General features: G+C 58.1%; 1 protein-coding gene across 2 annotated transcripts; it reads right to left on the bottom strand.

Moving 5' to 3' along the window:
* Window positions 1–124: 124 nt before the first annotated feature.
* SLC7A10 (solute carrier family 7 member 10) lies at window positions 125–16222 on the bottom strand. Of its 2 annotated transcripts, XM_036929923.2 has the most exons (11): window positions 15943–16221; window positions 7028–7232; window positions 4783–4934; window positions 4441–4566; window positions 4219–4372; window positions 3374–3497; window positions 3187–3290; window positions 2745–2841; window positions 2393–2542; window positions 1621–1798; window positions 1097–1347 (listed from the first exon to the last, which is right to left on the bottom strand). In XM_036929923.2, the coding sequence occupies exons 1-11, from the start codon at window positions 16091–16093 to the stop codon at window positions 1217–1219; spliced, it is 1572 nt and encodes a 523-aa protein (XP_036785818.2). In that variant the 5' UTR covers window positions 16094–16221; the 3' UTR covers window positions 1097–1216. The 2 variants fall into 2 exon arrangements, with proteins under 2 accessions (XP_036785817.2, XP_036785818.2); XM_036929922.2 differs by lacking the exon at window positions 3187–3290 and having other exon boundaries at window positions 125–1347; window positions 15943–16222.
* Between the last annotated feature and the right edge of the window lie 1023 nt (window positions 16223–17245).

Here is a 17245-nt window from a genome sequence, read left to right as displayed (position 1 = left end):
GCGTCCTTCTTTCTTGCGGAGAGGGCCCCCCAGAAGCCCAGCTAGCTTACTGCATCGGCACTCCTACCCTTCGTGGGCATGGCAGGCAGGGGCCATGCAGGCTTGAGCAGAGAAGAAGGTAGAGGGACGAGCCCCTTGCAGGGTCCCAGCACAGGTACACTGGGTCTCACTTCTACCTCTCCCACCTCCTGGGAATCCATTTCCAGAGAATCAGGAGGGCCAGGGCAGGGCTCTCGAGTGTTTTCTGTGGCTTCTGGCTTCATTCACCCTGTTGGCACCAGAGCTGTGCCAGGACTGAGCAGGGCCACAGGTACGTGGGACGCAGCCCATCTAGCCCATGCTGGGCCCTCTGTTGGTGCCGAGCCCTCCTCCGTCCTCCCAGCAGGCCCCAGAGAAGCTAGGAGGCTTCCACACCCCATCTTGTTGTGTCAGCATGGGCCTGGCCAGGCTGATGCCCTTTGCCCTCTGGCTGAGGCATCAGTCTTCTGGGCATAAGGGCAGGGCTGGGAATGTGGGTATGTGGTAGAGGAAGCCCCTGGGTCTCTTGCAGGCCCCGAGGTCCCTGGGAGATGCTGCTTGATGCTTTCTCAGGGGACAGAGGCCAAGTACCAACTGACAATGTTGAGAGATCATCCCATCCTGTCTCAGGGCCTGTTTTCCCCCATGTAAACCAGGGTGATGCTGTGGGCTCTGAAGTCCTCCATGGGAATTTATAGACAGAAAGGCAGTTCTGGCAGGAATCCCTGGATTTTCGTGGGTGGCTAAGCCTGGGGCTGGCATTGTGGGGCCTGGAGAGGGCACACCTTGCTGCTTCCTAGTCCTCAATGTCCCTTTGGGGCAGGGGAGGCTCTGGACCTCGCAAGGGAGAGGGAGTGCCTGGCTCAAGTGGCAGAGCCCCCCGGTGCCAAAGGCCTCCTTTAGAGCCTGCTGGGGCACCTTCCCCAGCGGCACCATGCATGCCCCTTGCTGAGTTATGCCCATCAGGAACTCACCTGAGTCTAGCACACCACCAGCCCTGTTTTATTCGGACCTTTTCAGGAAAAGTTAGCAGAGCAGCACTGATAGGGAACCCAGTCCACATCTTCAGGGCCTCCTTATCATAGGCCTCTAAGGCTCAGATCTTTTTTTCCAGGAAAAAAGAAAACTCTGTTACAAAAACATCTCCTTGATAAACAACATGTAAACAGAAACAGCTGCTTCAAGGTCCAAAACTGTCTCATTGTGTCTTCAAGGGCTTGTCCACGGCAGGCAGCGGGGAGGGCTGGCAGGGGCCATATTCTTCCTCCTCTGGGGCACCCTGGGGGTAGACCACGAAACACAGCTCCTGGCCCCAGCGTGTCATTGACTCTGAGGACAGACAGACAGACAGATGGGCCTTGGGGGTCTGACTCCAAGAGGCAGGGGGTCTTGGGAGGACTTCTCTTTCAGCCCAGTTTAGGGTCTTCTGTTTTTGTGCTTCTGTGGGCGGGTCCCAGATGCTTGGGCCACAGCCTGGGGAGACTTTGGTGGTGGTTTGGGCCCTGTGTTGTCACCGCAGCTGCTGGGAGAGCCTGCTCTAGGGCAGTCCCCAAGGGTCCCCTCTCCGGGCCCCACAACCTCAGGGAGGCTGCCCTGGCTCACCTGTGAGTTTGTGCACACACTTTGGTTTGCTTCTCCAGAACACGCCCAGGAAGAAAACGGGCACCCCTGTGAGGATGATGATGACACCCACCCCACACACTGTGGGCTCCGAGAGGAAACTGAAGACCAGCAGGAACGCCCAGAAGACCAAGTACGTGGCGGGGACGAGGAGGTTCACCTGCCGGGGAGAGAACGGGAGTGCCAAGGGCACAGGACCCCTGCTCGGCTCTCCTGCGCCGTGGCCCAGGGGAGCCCGAGGTGCCTTTCACCCTGTCATGGGAGCTGAGGCCTGAGGGCAGCAACCCAATGTGCCGGAAATTGGCCAAATTGTTGAAGATTTGTCAAGGTTTCAGTGGCTCAGCTCCACACAGCAACTGCATGTGGGCTTGCCACATGCATTTGGGTGAAGGTCAGTTATTTTTTGGTTTCACGGTTCAGGCACTAAGCATTTCACCAGCTGAAGAGGAGATGTCTATGCAAATAGGAAGATTTTTAGCTCAGTTTTTGTTTTTATGTGGACTCATGGAATCCTGCATGATCAGGAGCAAGTGTCGTAGCCTCATTTTCTCGTCTGTGAACTAGGAGGATTCAAAACACCTGCCTCATGAGGATGGACTAGGTCAGTGCACATAAAGCCCTGCGCAGGGCCTGGCTTGAGGCAAAGGCTGGAATCCCCTTTGCTGTCATCCCCTCCCCCGGTGCCCAAATAGGTGAGGGGGCGGCTTTGACAGCTTCCAGCTGGTGTGCCAGCCTGTCCTCCCAACAGCCTCACCTTGATGGGCCTGTGGAGCGCCGGCCGCTTGCAGCGCAGCACGAGCAGGCCCAGGATGGTGACGCCATAGCAGAGGTAGTTGATGAAGGACACGTAGTTGATGAGCGTGTACGTGTCTCCCACAAGCATGATGACCGCCGTGGCCCCGCACTGGGAGAGGACTGGCTGAGGCTAGCCTCCCACCTGCCTCCTGCCAACCCTGCGGGCTGCCCTGGGCCTGCCGGCTCGGCCAGGAGGGTGGTGAGTCCCTGCCCTCCCTACTCCCTCTGTGGGCTGCCCACCAGGCCCAGGACTACTCTCTACCCTTATTCACATTCCTTACCCATCCCACCAGCCTGGGTCCCCAACTTACGCAGACGAGGAGGGCGGGGATAGGGGTGCAGTGCCTGACATGGATCATGGCCAGCAGACTGGGCAGGTGCCCCTCTCGGGCTCCAGAGAAGCACAGTCTGAGGGGTGGTACAGAGATGGGTGGGGGCCATAAGTCCGACCTTGGGCTTCCCTGCTGGCCTGATCCTAGACTTCAGCTCTAGACCTGATATCTCTCTTGGCCTCTGACCCCCTGCTCCAGGCCCCAGCAGCCCTGCTGGGCAGTTCTTCCCCAGATCTAGCCCATCTCCCCCTTGCTTTCTGTACCTGCGTTGGTTGCATCTGTTACTAAGGAGCTCATCATCCCAGATTCTGGTGGGCCCCACCTGGCTGGATCTCATTTCCTCTGGCCCCCCAGCACGGCTCATGTGCACCAGGCCACCTGCCTTGTCTCACCTTGACCACCCTCTCCCAAGTCCAGTCACCTGGAGGAGGTGAACAGGTAGCCATTGATCCCTCCAAAAGTGGAAAGTGCCACGGAGACAGGCATGACCCAAGAAAAGTAGCCCAGCAGCTTCTCCCCGAAGGTCTGAGTGGGCAAGGAGAGAGGTGGTATATGAGGCAGGGTAGGGGCCTGGCAGGAGCCAGGAACCAGGTGGGGCCTCCACTCACCACAGCCACTGCATTAGAGGCCAGCAGCTCCTGGGGGGACATGGCAGTGAAGTAGGCCACATTGGTGAAGGTGTACACGAAGGTCACCAGCGGGATGGAGATGAAGATGGCACGAGGTAGGTTCCTGGGGGCAGTGGTGGAGTAAGTGGGCATCAGCCCTTGGTGGGTGGGGGGACAGGGCCCAGAGGTGAGGGGAGGGGACCTGGGGAGCCTGAGCCTCCATCTTCTGTGTCTGCTGGGGGCCTTCGGGCAGGCAAGGAGCAGCACTATTGGCTGTTGCCCCTGCCTGCCTGGCAGTCCCTGTCTGACACAGGCTGGAGGGAGATAGGCAGATGGAGGAGGGGCCACATCGTGCCCTGAGGGGTGGGTCTAATGTCTGTGCATAAAGAGAAATTTGCATACAGCCAAAATCAGCCTTGAAAATCCCACAAGTGCCCTCAGAGCTAGTTGGTAGAGCAAGGGTCCCCTGGGACTTGCTGTAGCCCCAGCCCCAGCTGCAGCTGTTCACTGTCAGAATCCCTGGCTGAGCATCAGATGGAGCCATTGGCTTCATCTGTAGGGACCATGTTGTATGCACATGTATAATTTTTGGCCAGATGTAGATAGCTGGATCCATTTACAGCAGGACAATGACACTCAGTGTTTCTGAGGCCTAGCAAGGGGCTGTGACCCATCCACAGCCATACAGAACAGGCTGGCTGGAACACAAGCATCCCAGCTGTCTTTCCGGAGTCATTCATGTGTGGCAGCCACGTGGTCAGGCAGGTGGCAGCAGGTCTGTGCAAGGAGGCTGCCTCTCCCACTGTCCAGCCCACACCTTCCCAAGATCTGGCTGGGTGACTCACTTTCGAGGGTCAACCAGCTCCTCGGTGACATAGTTGAGGAAGTTCCAGCCACTGAAGGCAAAGGAGCCCTGGAGGAAAGCCAGGGCCAGGTGACCCACGGAGGGTGACATCCAGAAGTGAAAGGCATTGCTGGGCATCAACTCTTCAAAGTGCCCTGGGGGTCCAGAGGTCAAGGGTCAGGTTGTCTTCCCAGCCCTGTGCACAGCCCCACCCTGGACCTACCTTGGAAGATCTGGACAAAGCCCACGCCAATGATGAGCGACAGAGCCAGCAGCTTCCCGCCGGTGAAGATGTCCTGGATTCGAGTGGCCCAGCGCACACTGGAGCTGTTTACCCACGTCAGGAGCACTGGGGAGGGAAGGTGGGCGTGTGGGTGGGCACCCGACCTGAGCGTCCCTTGGTGGGCCACAGGCGAGTTTGGCCCAGGCTCGGCAGCTGGATTGCAAGAAGCCCAACCCCTGAGGGGGCCTCGCAGGGGCTGGCAGCTGGGAAGGATCCCTCCAGCCCTCCCACACTGGGCAAGGGCAGGGTGGACCCCAGCAACCTGCTGCTCTGGGCACTCACTCAGGCAGGCCATGGAGAGTGCACGGGAGGCAGCGGCAGGGGGGATGCAGTTGGGGAACACGGGCTGTAGCACGTAGTTGGAGAAGGTCATGGAGATGACAGCCAGGCTGGTGGGGTACATGATGAGGACGGCGCTCCAGAGCAGCAGGAAACTGGAATGAGTGAGGGCCCGAGTGGCACGCACCCTTGCATCTTGCTGGCCAAGCTGGCCTAGGTGTGTAGAGCAGGGCTGCACCTGGGCCCTGGCACCCCAGGGCTGGTGTGGGCACCAGATGCCAGCTTCAGTCCAGGCAGCCAGGGTGGACTCTGTCAAGGTTTCTGCTCTATTATGGACCATTTTAGCACTGGTAAACAGCTACAGGCTGCCCTTGGGTAGGTGTCGAGAAGGACTCAGGAACCAACCACCTGTCTAATGGCTACCTAGCCCCTGGTCACATGCCGTTTCCTGAGCTGGGGTGAGCTGTCCTGGACCTTCAGTCAGGGCTCCAGCCACAGCTCTCTGCAGAGCCCTGTGGGTGCAGATGACTGACTCTGAGCTGTGGCGATCTCCAAGGGCCCAGACCTTCCAAAGAGCCCTGACTGAGGGTAGGGAATGACTTATGTCCCTTGCATCTGCAGGGTGCCCATGTGAGAGTGGGGGCTCTGCCTGACTCTAGGAGAGGGCCTGTCTGTGGGGGTCATCCTAGCTGTCTCTCCAGCCCTTGTTGGTGGGGACTGTCTTGTTGAGGGACACCAGGGACCTCTGGGGCACTGAGCTTGGTGTCTTCCTCTTGGTCTTCACCTTTGCTTTGTAGCCCTGCTTCCTACCTCTTGCTTTGCACCCCCCAACCCCATGGCTTCTGGGACACTCTAGCTCCACGGCCCTCCTCCCCTGCTTGGGGCTCCCTTCTGCTCCCCTCACCACCATTTTGGGGGCCCCTGGGATAGGGTCCTGGAACCTCTTCACCCTCCCACCTCCTTGAGTATTCTCTCCAGCTGCACAGCATGGAGACCCCTTTGAGGACCCTCTCCCAAGAGGATAGAACCCATGGACACCCCACAGGGGTGCCCACGCCCTGACAGGCCCTACCACAGCTGCCTCATTGAGGGCCTCAGAGATCTTCCTCAGAACCAGACTTTGTGTAATTCAACCTAGACTTTTCTTCTGAGCTCTAGACCCTCCACCCAAGACCTGACTGAGCATCTCCCCAGATGTGCTCCAGACCTCACTAGCATGGCAAGCCTCACCCCAAAATATCCCCCTCTCCATCCCAGGAACTGCCATCGATGGAGCCTCTCCAAGAAGAAAGCAGTGTCAGCCCACTGCACCCACTTCTCCCTAACACTGGCTGCCATGGCCTCTGACTTCAGCTCCTAGAAGATTCTGGAATCTCCCTGTACCTTTGTTCAGGCCCTCAGTATGGCTCAACTGATGATTGCAATAGCTTTGGGGACTGCAATCCTCTATCCCCAGGCTGCCCCATCCCCTTCAAGCCCCGGCATCTACCATGGATCTGACCTCACCCGTGGCCACTGCAGACTGACAGAGCTCAGCTGGGGCACCGCCCTCTGTATGTGCTCCCCCTCCTCACTGGTCAGCTGAGAAAACCCCACCCTTCCTTCAAGCCTTGGCACAAATGTGTTTCTCCCTGGGAGCCTTCCCTAGGTGGTGGGCACCCTGTTCTCTTGGCTGTTGAACCATTGCCTCTCACTCACACCCTCAAAGCAAGGATCCTCTAGGTGTTAATCAAGTTTGGGGGGCTGTTTCCCTTCTGCACTGTGAGCACCTTGAGGATAAGGACTGTTTTCTTTTTTAATTACTTTATCACCTTTTTATCACTGCATCCTTGGACCTCAGCACACATGTTCACTGGTGAATAAAGGAGCATCAGGGAGCTCTTTAAAGGGGAACTTGCAGGGCATTGATGGGAATATCTTGTCTTCTACTCCCACACATAAGTTTAATAAAATCTAGAGAATTCAGATTGTAAGGGCCTCTCTACCCATAAGCACCCAGGTAGAGTGGGGCTTAAAGGGAGCTCTATTTAAAAGGAAACAGAGAGGTCAAAGGGCCAGCCAGAGTGTCTGTCTGGAGTGTGGTGGGCACTGGCCTTGGAAGGCTGCCCAAAACCCCCACCCACTTCCCTCTGTCCAGCCCACGACCTTCCTGTGATGTGAGAAGCAGAAGAGGAAACAGGTCCAGAGCCCACCTGGCCATCCATCCCAAAGAGATGCCCCCGCTCCACTGCTGGTGCCCCACACTCACCCAGCCAGGCCCCCAAAGATCTCGGTGACATAGGCGTAGTCTCCGCCGGATTTGGGGATGGTGACTCCCAGCTCCGCGTAGCAGAGGGAGCCCAGGGCAGTGACGCCCCCACCCAAGACCCAGACGAAGAGGGCCAGACCCACTGAGCCTGAGTGCTCCAGGACCCCCTTGGGGGAGATGAAGATGCCCGAGCCGATGATGTTCCCTGCGAGGGAGAGATGGGCAGACATCAGGTCTGGGGCCCCCTAAGCAGCCCAGCCTTTCTCTGTGGGGCTCTGGATGCTGCAGTGGGGAAGGGAAGGGGCTGCCTCCTGGAGGGGGAGGCAGGAGGTAGCCTGGAGGCCTGGGGATGCCACAGGCCCCTCAGACCCTGTGAGTCTCAGTCTGAGCTCATCCTCTCCCCTTCCTCAGTCCTTGGTATGGGAGCAGCACCTTGTCACCTCGTCCATCCAGCCCGGCTCCCCTGCTGGAGATGGGTCTTGTTCTGAGTTCCTCTGCCCCCCACTTCAGAACTGGCCTCCTAAAGCAGGACCTTAACCCTGACACTCTCCTGCCACTTGTCTATTGGCCAAAGTCCAAATGGGGTGGCACCTCCTCCAAGAAGCTCTCCTTGACTGTGCCGATTTGGGCTCTTCCTCCTACTCCACAGTCCTGTGGTTCCCCAGACCCTGTCCCATACTTTATTTCTTTATCTTCTGTCCCCCCTTTTCCTATCAGGGAGCCCTTCCACCTGCTTCCTGGGCTCCTTTCTGACCTTGGACCCAGACTGGAGAGACAGACTCTGAAGAGACCTTGTTTCCTGGCACTGTTAAAATGTCTCAGGCCTTGAGCAAGGGCTGGTGGGATGATGGGGAGGAACTGGTGCATTTGCAGGGCAGGGGTTGGTCAGCAGCTTTCATGGAGGGAATGGGGTGAATGACAGCAGGTCAGTAGAGACTCTGAGTGCAGCCTGGGGTTTGGGCCTAGACTGCCTCTCTCCTTGGGATAACCTGCTGTTTGCAAACAGGGGTCACTGCTCTAATCTCAGGACCACAGTGGGAAACCCTGCTGGAGCTCAGGAGGCCTGGGGACCTCTCCCCACTCAGGTCACCCCTGGAGTCCTGTCTGTACAAAGAGATTATTGTGAGGATTCCATGAGACACCATATGGGGAGCCCTCAGCTCATCACAGCTCCACCTGGAAGTACTGGGCATCTTCGTTTGCATGATTCTGTGCACTTTCACCTGCTTTTGCTCTCCTTGGTCCCCCAGCACCCAGTACGTGCTCAGTACACCTCTGTTGAGTAGACTCATGAGTGAGTGAAAGGCCTGGTGCCCAAAGTAGCATTGATGCCCTGATGTGAAGGACTGACTTCCTCATCCGTGAAATGGGCGTGGCAGTTCGTGCTTGTCCTGGAAAGGGACTGTGAGGAGCAGAAGGGTGGCCAGCTTCCAAGGCTGGTGTGTGAGTGGCATCTGCCATGGTTGTGGAAGGCCTGCCTTGCCCCCGGGGCTGACTCTGAGTCTCAGAAGGATGGCCTGGAGGCCGGTGCTCCACTGACTCACCATCTCTGGGAGAGGGATAACGGGAAATGCTCAGAGGGCCAAACTGCAGTCTGCAGAGCAAGTTCTCAGGTTGAGCAAGCCTCTGATGCCCACTTAGTCCTGAGCTCCTTGGCAGTTGGGGCAAAGAGGGTATTACTCTGGGTCACCTGGATCTCATCATCTGTGCAAATGAATCAGGTCTCATCACTTGTGATTTGCATGAAGACCTGCCCAAGAGGAAATAATCCCAGAACCCATATGAATAAAAGAGCCACACTGCTGGGACCTGGGGCTCAGCCCCTCGACAAGATTACCCTACCTGCCAGGATCCTGTGGTGAGTGCCCGTCCATCAGGGCAGAGCCTGCTTGCTCCACCTGCCAGGCCTGCTAGTGGGTCTGGATGAGGACACAGCTGTGGCCACCAATCTGCATGCATTCCTTGTCCCTGGTGCTACCCCCCACCCCCACCCCCGGCCGACACAGATTTCCAGTCTGGACGGCACGATGACCCACTTGGTTTTCCAGTCACATCCCAGGAGCCCTAAATACATCCAGATAAGGATGAAAGAATTCCTGTCGCCCAGCCCCCAGATGTAAGCTGTGCCCTCAGCCTGCTTCCAGGGCTGAGGGGCTGCCTCCCTCATCTAGCATGGGGTTCCGGGGCCTGGGTGGGCTGTCAGGTTTCTAAACGGCCTTTCAGTTCACTCTGTCCGCCGGCAGAGCCTCTGTTCTCAAGACTTGGTCGAGGGGGATTTGCCAAAGCAGTGTGGTTGGAAGCCAGTGGGGGCTGGGTGGCTTGGGAAGGAGCCCCAGGCCGCCTACCCTGAGGGGACCCCACCACTTCCCACAGTTCTGCCTGGCAGTGCCTCATGGCTGTAACCCTCAGGGAGCCACACCTGGCATCTCACGCTCCAAGACTGGGATCAGAAAATGACACATCACTAGCCTGTGCCAGTAACTGGCTCTGATGCTGGTATTTGGGGAATGGGCTGGGGAATCACTATTGTTTTGGACATCAGGCCTCAGTCTGCAGTGCAGGACTCCTCTCTGTGTGGCTCAAAGGAACACACATGCCAGCTGATGTCTCTCCAGGCCTTGGGGGCCTCCCGCTTTGAGTCTGGACAGCCTCCACCATCTGCCCCAAGTGTGTGCTGGAAGGTGGCAGAAAGCCCCATTGAGGTGCAGTGGCTTTTCTCAGCACCACATGAGTTGGGCGGGACTCTGCAAGGAGCTACTGGAACTGCGGGCCTGGTGAGCAGCAGAGGGCAAGGAGGAGGAGGTGGGGTGCTGAGGACAGGGGCGGGGCCTTCAGCACTTGAGTGATTACAGGTGTGGACAAGGGTCCATGGAGCTGTAAGGGGGGCTGCAGGGATGCCTGCCCACCCCTCCTGGTGGTGGTGGGCTCAGGGCTCATCTTCAGGCCCCAAATATAATCAACTCTGCCTGATTTGGGGAACAGAAGTGGATAAGCCAGTCCTTGGGGATCCTGCCTGCAGGGAGAGGAGGGGCAGGAACCAGGGACTGTTGGATGGGCTAGGGAGTACTGCTAAGCACCTAGCCAGATATCTGACCACTTGCAGGCCAGAGAAATGTGGGTTCCAAGGCCCCCACCTTCCCATCCACCCAACGGAATGGCTGCTCTGTGGTCCCTGCAGGTCCGCAGTGGGGCTGGAGCTCCAGGGCAGGTAGGCGAGGATGTGAGTCCCCTCCCCAGGCGGGCCCCCTCCATTCTCCTCCCACCCTCTCCCCTCAGCCTGTGCTGGGTGGTTTTTCTCACATTAAGATGTTTGGCCTGATGGGGCTTACCCGGCTCCACGGAGGAACGAAGAAAGGGCCATTGTTCCCCCAGCTGCTGCGGTGCGTTCTGACCTATTTCTGGGAGGCAGTAGCTGAGGATGGAGGTCCCAGGGGTGGGCTGTGGAGGTTGTATCAGTGGCAGGAGACAGCTGCCCTTGGTGTGTGTGGGGGGAATGTACAGAGTCTGATTTGGGGAGGGTGCAGGGACCCACCGTCAGGCCAGGCCCCTGGCACCGCCCTCATCCCTAGAAACACTTTCAGAAGTTGGCTGCATGACCTCAGGCCAGTGCTGCCCTTCCGAGACTCAGTTTCCTCTTATGTCAGGTAGGGCCACTGGGCTAGGGGGCAGCAGAGGCATATCTGCGCAGGGTCCAGGGAAACAAGTCTGCTCAGGGACCCCTGTTCCCCTCTATGTCATGTCTCTTTCCAGCTCACAGGCCTCCTAGAAGCACCACCACCCCCAGGAAGCCCTCCTAGACCTCCCACCTTGGTCTTTACAACCTGGACCCTGCCCTACTCCCATAGTACTTGGGGGATAGCCAGGCAGTGAGTCCTTTCTTTGCCAACCTGGATAGATCCTACGTTCCCAGAGGGCAGGGTCTATGCCCTTACCTGCTGAGATGTGAGGCCTGAACCCTCCCAAAGGATTGGGAGCCCACATGGCCTAGGTGATCTTTCGTGTGCCTTGCCTAAGCCCTGCCTCTTTCAGCCAGCGTGGCCATGACAGGGCCTCCTCCTGTCACCCTGGCCTTCTGGCATGATTGACAGCAGCTTTGGGGCTCCTGGGCCTGATCAGGGGCTGGCCATGGGCCAAGCCTCCTTCCCTTGCTCCGGGCAGTGAGTCCTAGCACCTCCCCATTAGGATATGACCCATGAGGCCTTTGAGAAGGATTTTCAAATACCCATTGGTAGGTCTGAGGGCCTCTGAGACCAAGGGGCACCTACTAGTTTAGAACCCCCATATCTGGGTTCGAATCCCAGATGCCTCATGATAGGGGGTTGTGGACAAGGTACTTTACCTCTCTGAGCCTTCTTTTCTGTAAAATGGGGAGATGAGGCAGTGATGTGGGCATGCTCCCACCTTACCTGGCACGTCGGAAGTGCTTATGGATGTCACTGCTGTCATCCACCTTGGAGACACCCCAGGACACCCTAGCCTTTGGAGACCCATCCCCAGTAGGACCTAACATCCTGGGGTCAGCAGATACAGCCCTGCTCCATGGGCCCTGCTGTTGTTCTGGGTGAAGCTGTGCCTCCAAGCACATGAGTCCTTATGGTGAACATGTGTCGGGCACCCCTCCAGGAAGACAGCAGTGTCCACTGAGGTCTTGGCAGACCTGCAGGGCGGTGATGAGGATGTTTCCCGGACATGTTTGGAATGGTCAACTGGCCAGCATGCACCTCCGGCCTAACGCACTTTCCTCCCAAGAGAGGGATGAGCAGAAGCGTGGGGGCACTCTCTGCCTGGCTCCCTCTGCCCAGCCCAGCCTCACCGAGCAAGCCTCGCCTGTTCCCTGTGTCCAGGCTGAGGTCTGTCAAGGTCACCAATGAGCTCCACGCTGCTGGGCCCCGCAATTGGGCCCCAGGCCGCATCTCACTTGCCTCATCGGCAGCATCGGCAGCTGGTCCCTTCCTCCTCACTCGGCCTCCTGGCCCTCCTCCCACCTCGCTGGCTGCTCCTCCTGGACTCCTCTGCCGGTCCCTTCTTCTCTCCTGACTTCTGGATGTTCAGTGCCTGGGGCTCAGTCCTGGGCCCTCTGCCCTTTTCTTTCCACACTCACTCCCATGGAGACCTCATATAATCTGTATCCTTTCTCTTCCCTCCCCTCCCCTTTCCCTTCCCTTATCCTGTGCCTCTTCTGCTCAATGCCTTGTTAGGGCTCCCATCCCACCAAGGGACAAAGGCAAAGTCCTTACTGTGGCCCTCAAGGCACACCCAAGCTGGATGCCATCCACTCCTGACTCACCTCCTACCTCCAATCCTCCGCCCTGCCTTAATTTTCTCACCTTAGCACTTATCAACACCCTGTTGGCTGAACATGCAGCTTGTCTATCTTGTTTGCTCTTTGACTGCCATGCCGCACGGTCAGCTCCAGGAGGACAGGGCATTCCCTGCTGTATCTCCAGCACTGTTCTCTACCTAAATATTGAATAGATGAATGAGTGTGTCCAGGGCCGGCACTTGGAGCTGCCTTGCTCCCCAACAGTGTCCCACAGCATGCCAAAGACATCTGACCCCTGGCTGCTTGCAGCCGCAGGTCCTCGGCTTCCTGCTGTAAGTTGGGGCTGTGGTGAGGCACAGGCAAGCTCCTGTGTGGCTCCTCAGGGTCCTGGTGAGGAGGGGCTGGAGTTCTGGAGAGGGCCATCCTCTGAGCAGCCCAGCCACCTCCAGCCCTGGAGACATAGAGGGACTTGGCTATGGCTTCAAGATGTGATTCATAAACCCTTAAGGAGAAGTAGACCCCTGAGCCCCTGAACATACGTGAGCCCAACCCACAAACACTTGCATGGGCAGGACACTTGAGTCAGAGAGAGTGGAGGACAGGACGACATAGTCAGCAGCCAAGGGTGGTTCCCACTATTCTAGACCTGGGCGCATCCCTTCCTTGGGTGTGGATCGGAAGCGGGAGCTGGCCAAGGTCCTTGAGTCCAGACAAGAGACTCCACTCCTGGGTGGGGAGTCAGGGGAGACTGTTCAGTCCATCTGTTTGTTCATCCTTCCATAGTAGATGGGGGAGCTCAGTAAACTGTGGTTGAATGAGCTCTCAGTTCAATCCCCAACCTTTTGCCATGAAGGGCTCCATATCTGGCCCCAATTTTGCTCAGCACCAGAGCAATATGAATATGAATAAGGGCACTGGATTGGGAGATGAGTCTAAATCTGGTCCTAAATCCCAAGTCTAACATTTGCAGCAGTGTCACTTAACTTCCACTCTCCATGTCTACATCTGTAAAATGGGTATAAAAATTCCCATCTTGCAAGGTGGGCATGAAAATTGAATGAGATAAAGGGGAAACCTGTTCTCGTAAAGTAAGAAGAGCTGTTTGTCTGGGTAGATATTGGATGTGGCAATGATTTGCACAGTGCCTGCCCCAGCTGGCTCTCGTTCCTCCAGGCTGTCCAGTTCCCCTCCAGTTGTGCCTGCTGTGGCCAGCAGGTGCTGTTCTAAACACATTTTGGTGGAGCCTTATTCCAGCCCAAAGCCCTTCCATATTGTTCCATTCCTGAAAGCCTCACGCAGCCTGGACAAGACAGGAGGCACAAGGAGAGACAGTGATGGGGTCTGGGAAGGTCTGTTTGTAAGTTTTGGAGATAGTAAGTTCAGTAGCTGGTAACAAACAGGAACGATTATGGGGAAGGATGTAAAGTTCTCAAGACTTTCAAAGCTAAAATATGACACTTTGCAGACTTTAACCAGGATTCCCAGGGCAGGAAGGTGGGGTAAGATGTGGGAGGTGGACCCCCCAGTTCAGTGAATGGGGAGATGGTGAGGGCCCTTAGGGCACCTTGTGGGGAGGGTGGAGCTGACCCTGACTCAGCCCACATCTGTTGCTTCCTCAGGTCCTGTCACCTTCTGTTCTAGGTCAGTTCCCCCTTTGCCTGTCCCCTGCCTAGCCTAGTCTCTTGATGCTGTAACCCAGTGGAGCTCCCCAGGTAGGGCTGTTGGACCACAGCTGAGTGTCCTGGGCTAGGGTCAGGCCATCTGGGCCCTGTTCCTAAGTCCACCAGCCTTGGCCAAGTCACCCCTCACCCCAGCTCAGCCTTCAGGGTCTGGGGGCTAAGGGGGCAGTGGACCCAGAGCGGCAAGAATGGACTGAAGAATTAGGGGCTGTAAGGGCTGAGCATGGCTGCACCAGCAAATTCTTACAGTGTCTGTCCTGGAGACAGAGCCTGCTCTATTACTCCCATCACCACCACCAGGGCCCTCTTTTGAGGAAGGAGGAGCCAGCAGCCTCTCCCTGACCTGAGGGGTTGACTGTGGGAGGAGGCAGAGTAGGAATGCAGCTCAAGGATGTTGGGCTTGGCTGAGGCAGTGCAGAAAGAGCTGTGTCTCTCCCTGAACCTTCCTGGCACTGCAACTGGCTCCAGACATGATCAGCCTCGACCCATGGTTCATCCATCATGTGTGGGCTTCCCCTTCCTGGTGGTGCAGCTCCTGGAGAGGATTTAGGCCAAGACGCAGCTCTAACCAGTACCCTGGCCAAATCCCTGGAACCAGCTCTTCGTCCTAGCACAGCGTCAGGCAGGGCCCTCTGGGGCCAAGGCAGTCTCAGGGTCAGATCAGGACCCACTCCTGGAAGGTACCATTCAAGGGGCAAGCTGGTGGGACAGCGGAGCTACTTGCATAGGGACTGGGTTGAGAGCAGGGCATGGCCAAGGGTCAGACCCCATCCCCAGCCCAGGAGGGTGAAGACCTCCATCTGCCCTCTTGCGCCCCTAACTTTCTCCATCTCCAGGGTCTGAAAATGAGTGAGCAGTCGATGTATAAACAGCTCCCACTGGCTGGCGAGGGGAAGACAGGCAGGTAGTAGAGTGAGAGCAGTCAAGACCCCTGTCATTCATCCCTCCAGCCCATATATCCTGGGACACAGGGGGATGGAACAGACCACTTCCAGGTCTCTGAGATACCTGGTGTGGACACAGGAATAGGTCTGGGTTAGCCCGTGTCTCAGGAGTCTGTGTGAAATGAATGACTTGGGACAGAAGAGGAAAATCCCACCACTGTTCTCATGACCCCTTAGCACTCTGCCTACCCAGAAGTCCCCATATGGGGGCAAGACGCATGGACCCATTCTTGGGGAAGGGGTGTCAGGGCTAGAAAGGCAGAGGAGGTGAGTGTTGGGATCCAGCCCAGGGAGCAGTTGGCTTTTCTGCAGGCCTGGTCTGACCACCCCATCGCGGGCCTTCTCTAGTCACTGGCTACTCTGCCTCCTCTCCCTGGCTCCTGCCACCAAACTTTGTATTAATTACATACATATTTAATATACATATGTAACAATAACGTATGTAATATACGTATGTAATAATAATACATTAATTACATAATAGAACCTATTTCCCTTCTGGACTAGCTCTGTCTGATCAGTCTACCCACAGTCCTCCTAATTTCGAAGAATAAATCGCCCGCACTGCTCGGCACCCGGACCCTGCACACTATAGGGTCTCAGCTTGAGCCACAGCCCAGAACTTGGGGACCTTAGCCAGGGTCAACCTGCTCAGCCCCCCACACTTCCAAGGCTCCTGCACTCAAAGCAGGACCATAGTCATCTCCATTTCATGGATGAGAAAACTGAGGGTAATTGCCTGGCTGAAACCCCACACAGTAAAGGACAGTAAGGAAGATACCAGCGGTAGATGGGACCCACACCTCGCAGATGCAATTCCGTGCACCTGGGGAGGTGGAAACAAGAAGCCCTGCGGCTGCTGTGTGAGAGGAGACACCACAGGTGCTCCGGGCGTCCCCTCGTCCAGGTTCCCACCGTCGCAGACCAGTAGGAGCGGCGAGGGAGGGGAGCCAGTTGTTCCGCGGGGCTGTGCGCCCAAGCCTTCTGCTCTGCCGCCCCAGGCACCCACCCGCCTCGGGCACCGCTCACCGATGATGATGGTGCAGGCGCTCACCAGCCCGATCTCCTTCTTGAGCGCCACCCGCTCCGAGGCGCCGGGGCCGGGACCCGGGCAGGGAGAGGGCGAGGGCGCAGGGCCGGGGTTCTCGCGCCCGCTCGGAGGCTGCGTGTGGCCGGCCATATCGCTGTCCAGCCGCGTCCCCGCTCCCTGCACTGCCCAGTCTGTCTGACCGGCAGCCAGTCCGTCGGTCCGTCGGTCTGTCTGTGCGCGCGCCGCGCTCGCAGCCCGGACAGCGCCTACGGGCGGGCGCATGCGCTGGCGCGGGGCCCTCGGCCAGGGAGGGGCGGAACGAGCGCCGGGTGGCAGCCCCCTCCCCCACCTTCTTTAAAGGGAGCCCCCCGCCCCCAGTCCTGTCCTGGGATAGAGGGGAGGACTTGGGGCAGACCTGGGAAGAACTTCCTAGTTGAGCGAAGGAGGGGGCCCTCCCGCTGCCTGGGTCACATCCGTTCTTGGGGTGGGAGGCAGAACTCGGCAAGACTGTCCCTGCCCTCAGGGAGACTGAGGAAGCAGGCAAAATAGTAACTGTCAGTGTACTGGGACTCGCTGTGTGCCAGCGCTTCCACACCTTAACTCCGGGCACGGCCCCCAAGTGCGTGTGTGCGGGGAGGCGGGCGGAGTTGGGTGCATTATACAGGTGGAAGTTGAGGCCCAGAGATAGATACCAAAAGAAGAGCGCAGAGCAAGTGGCAGGGCGGAGACGCAAACCCTTTCTGCTGCTTCGTTGGCTTCCAAACGGTGAGGGCGGGATGTGAGGTACAGCTCTGCGGGGGTTAGGGGCTGCGTGCAGGACTGCATCCCGGTCGGAGTCAGAGCTCAGCGGACCAAAGCTCGGGTCTTTGAGGGAGGTCCTCTGCAGTCCTGCCCGGCCCAAGGAGACGAGGCCACCTCAAATGCTCGGAAGACACAGAGCAAGGGCTGTGGGCCCTGAGGGCGCAGGAGGAGGTACGGAGTGCAGGATCTGAGGGAGGCTGTCTCCTCCCGGAAGCAGCCCGGACTGTGCAGCTCCGACCCCTGGAGCAGACGGAGGGGGGCAGCGTCGGGGGCCACCGGGGCGGAGGGAGGGGCGAGCCTGGCACGGTGCGGCCGGCGGCGGAACAGCCTTTGTCCTTTCCTGGCGGCTGCCACTCCGCATCGTCCCCTGCATGTGGATGAGGCCGCGGGGCTCCCGGCCCTCCCCGCCTTCTCCCCACCGCTGCGGCCTCGGGGCTTGCAGGGGCCCCTCCTGGGGTCCGACGGCGGCCGAAGGCGGATTGGGGGACTGCAGGCGGAGCA

The sequence above is a fragment of the Manis pentadactyla genome, chromosome 15, assembly GCF_030020395.1.
Source record: "Manis pentadactyla isolate mManPen7 chromosome 15, mManPen7.hap1, whole genome shotgun sequence".
Classification (NCBI taxonomy): domain Eukaryota; kingdom Metazoa; phylum Chordata; class Mammalia; order Pholidota; family Manidae; genus Manis; species Manis pentadactyla.
The sequence above is the reverse complement of the archived record's forward strand: the minus strand, read 5'-3'. Positions and strand labels throughout refer to the sequence as shown.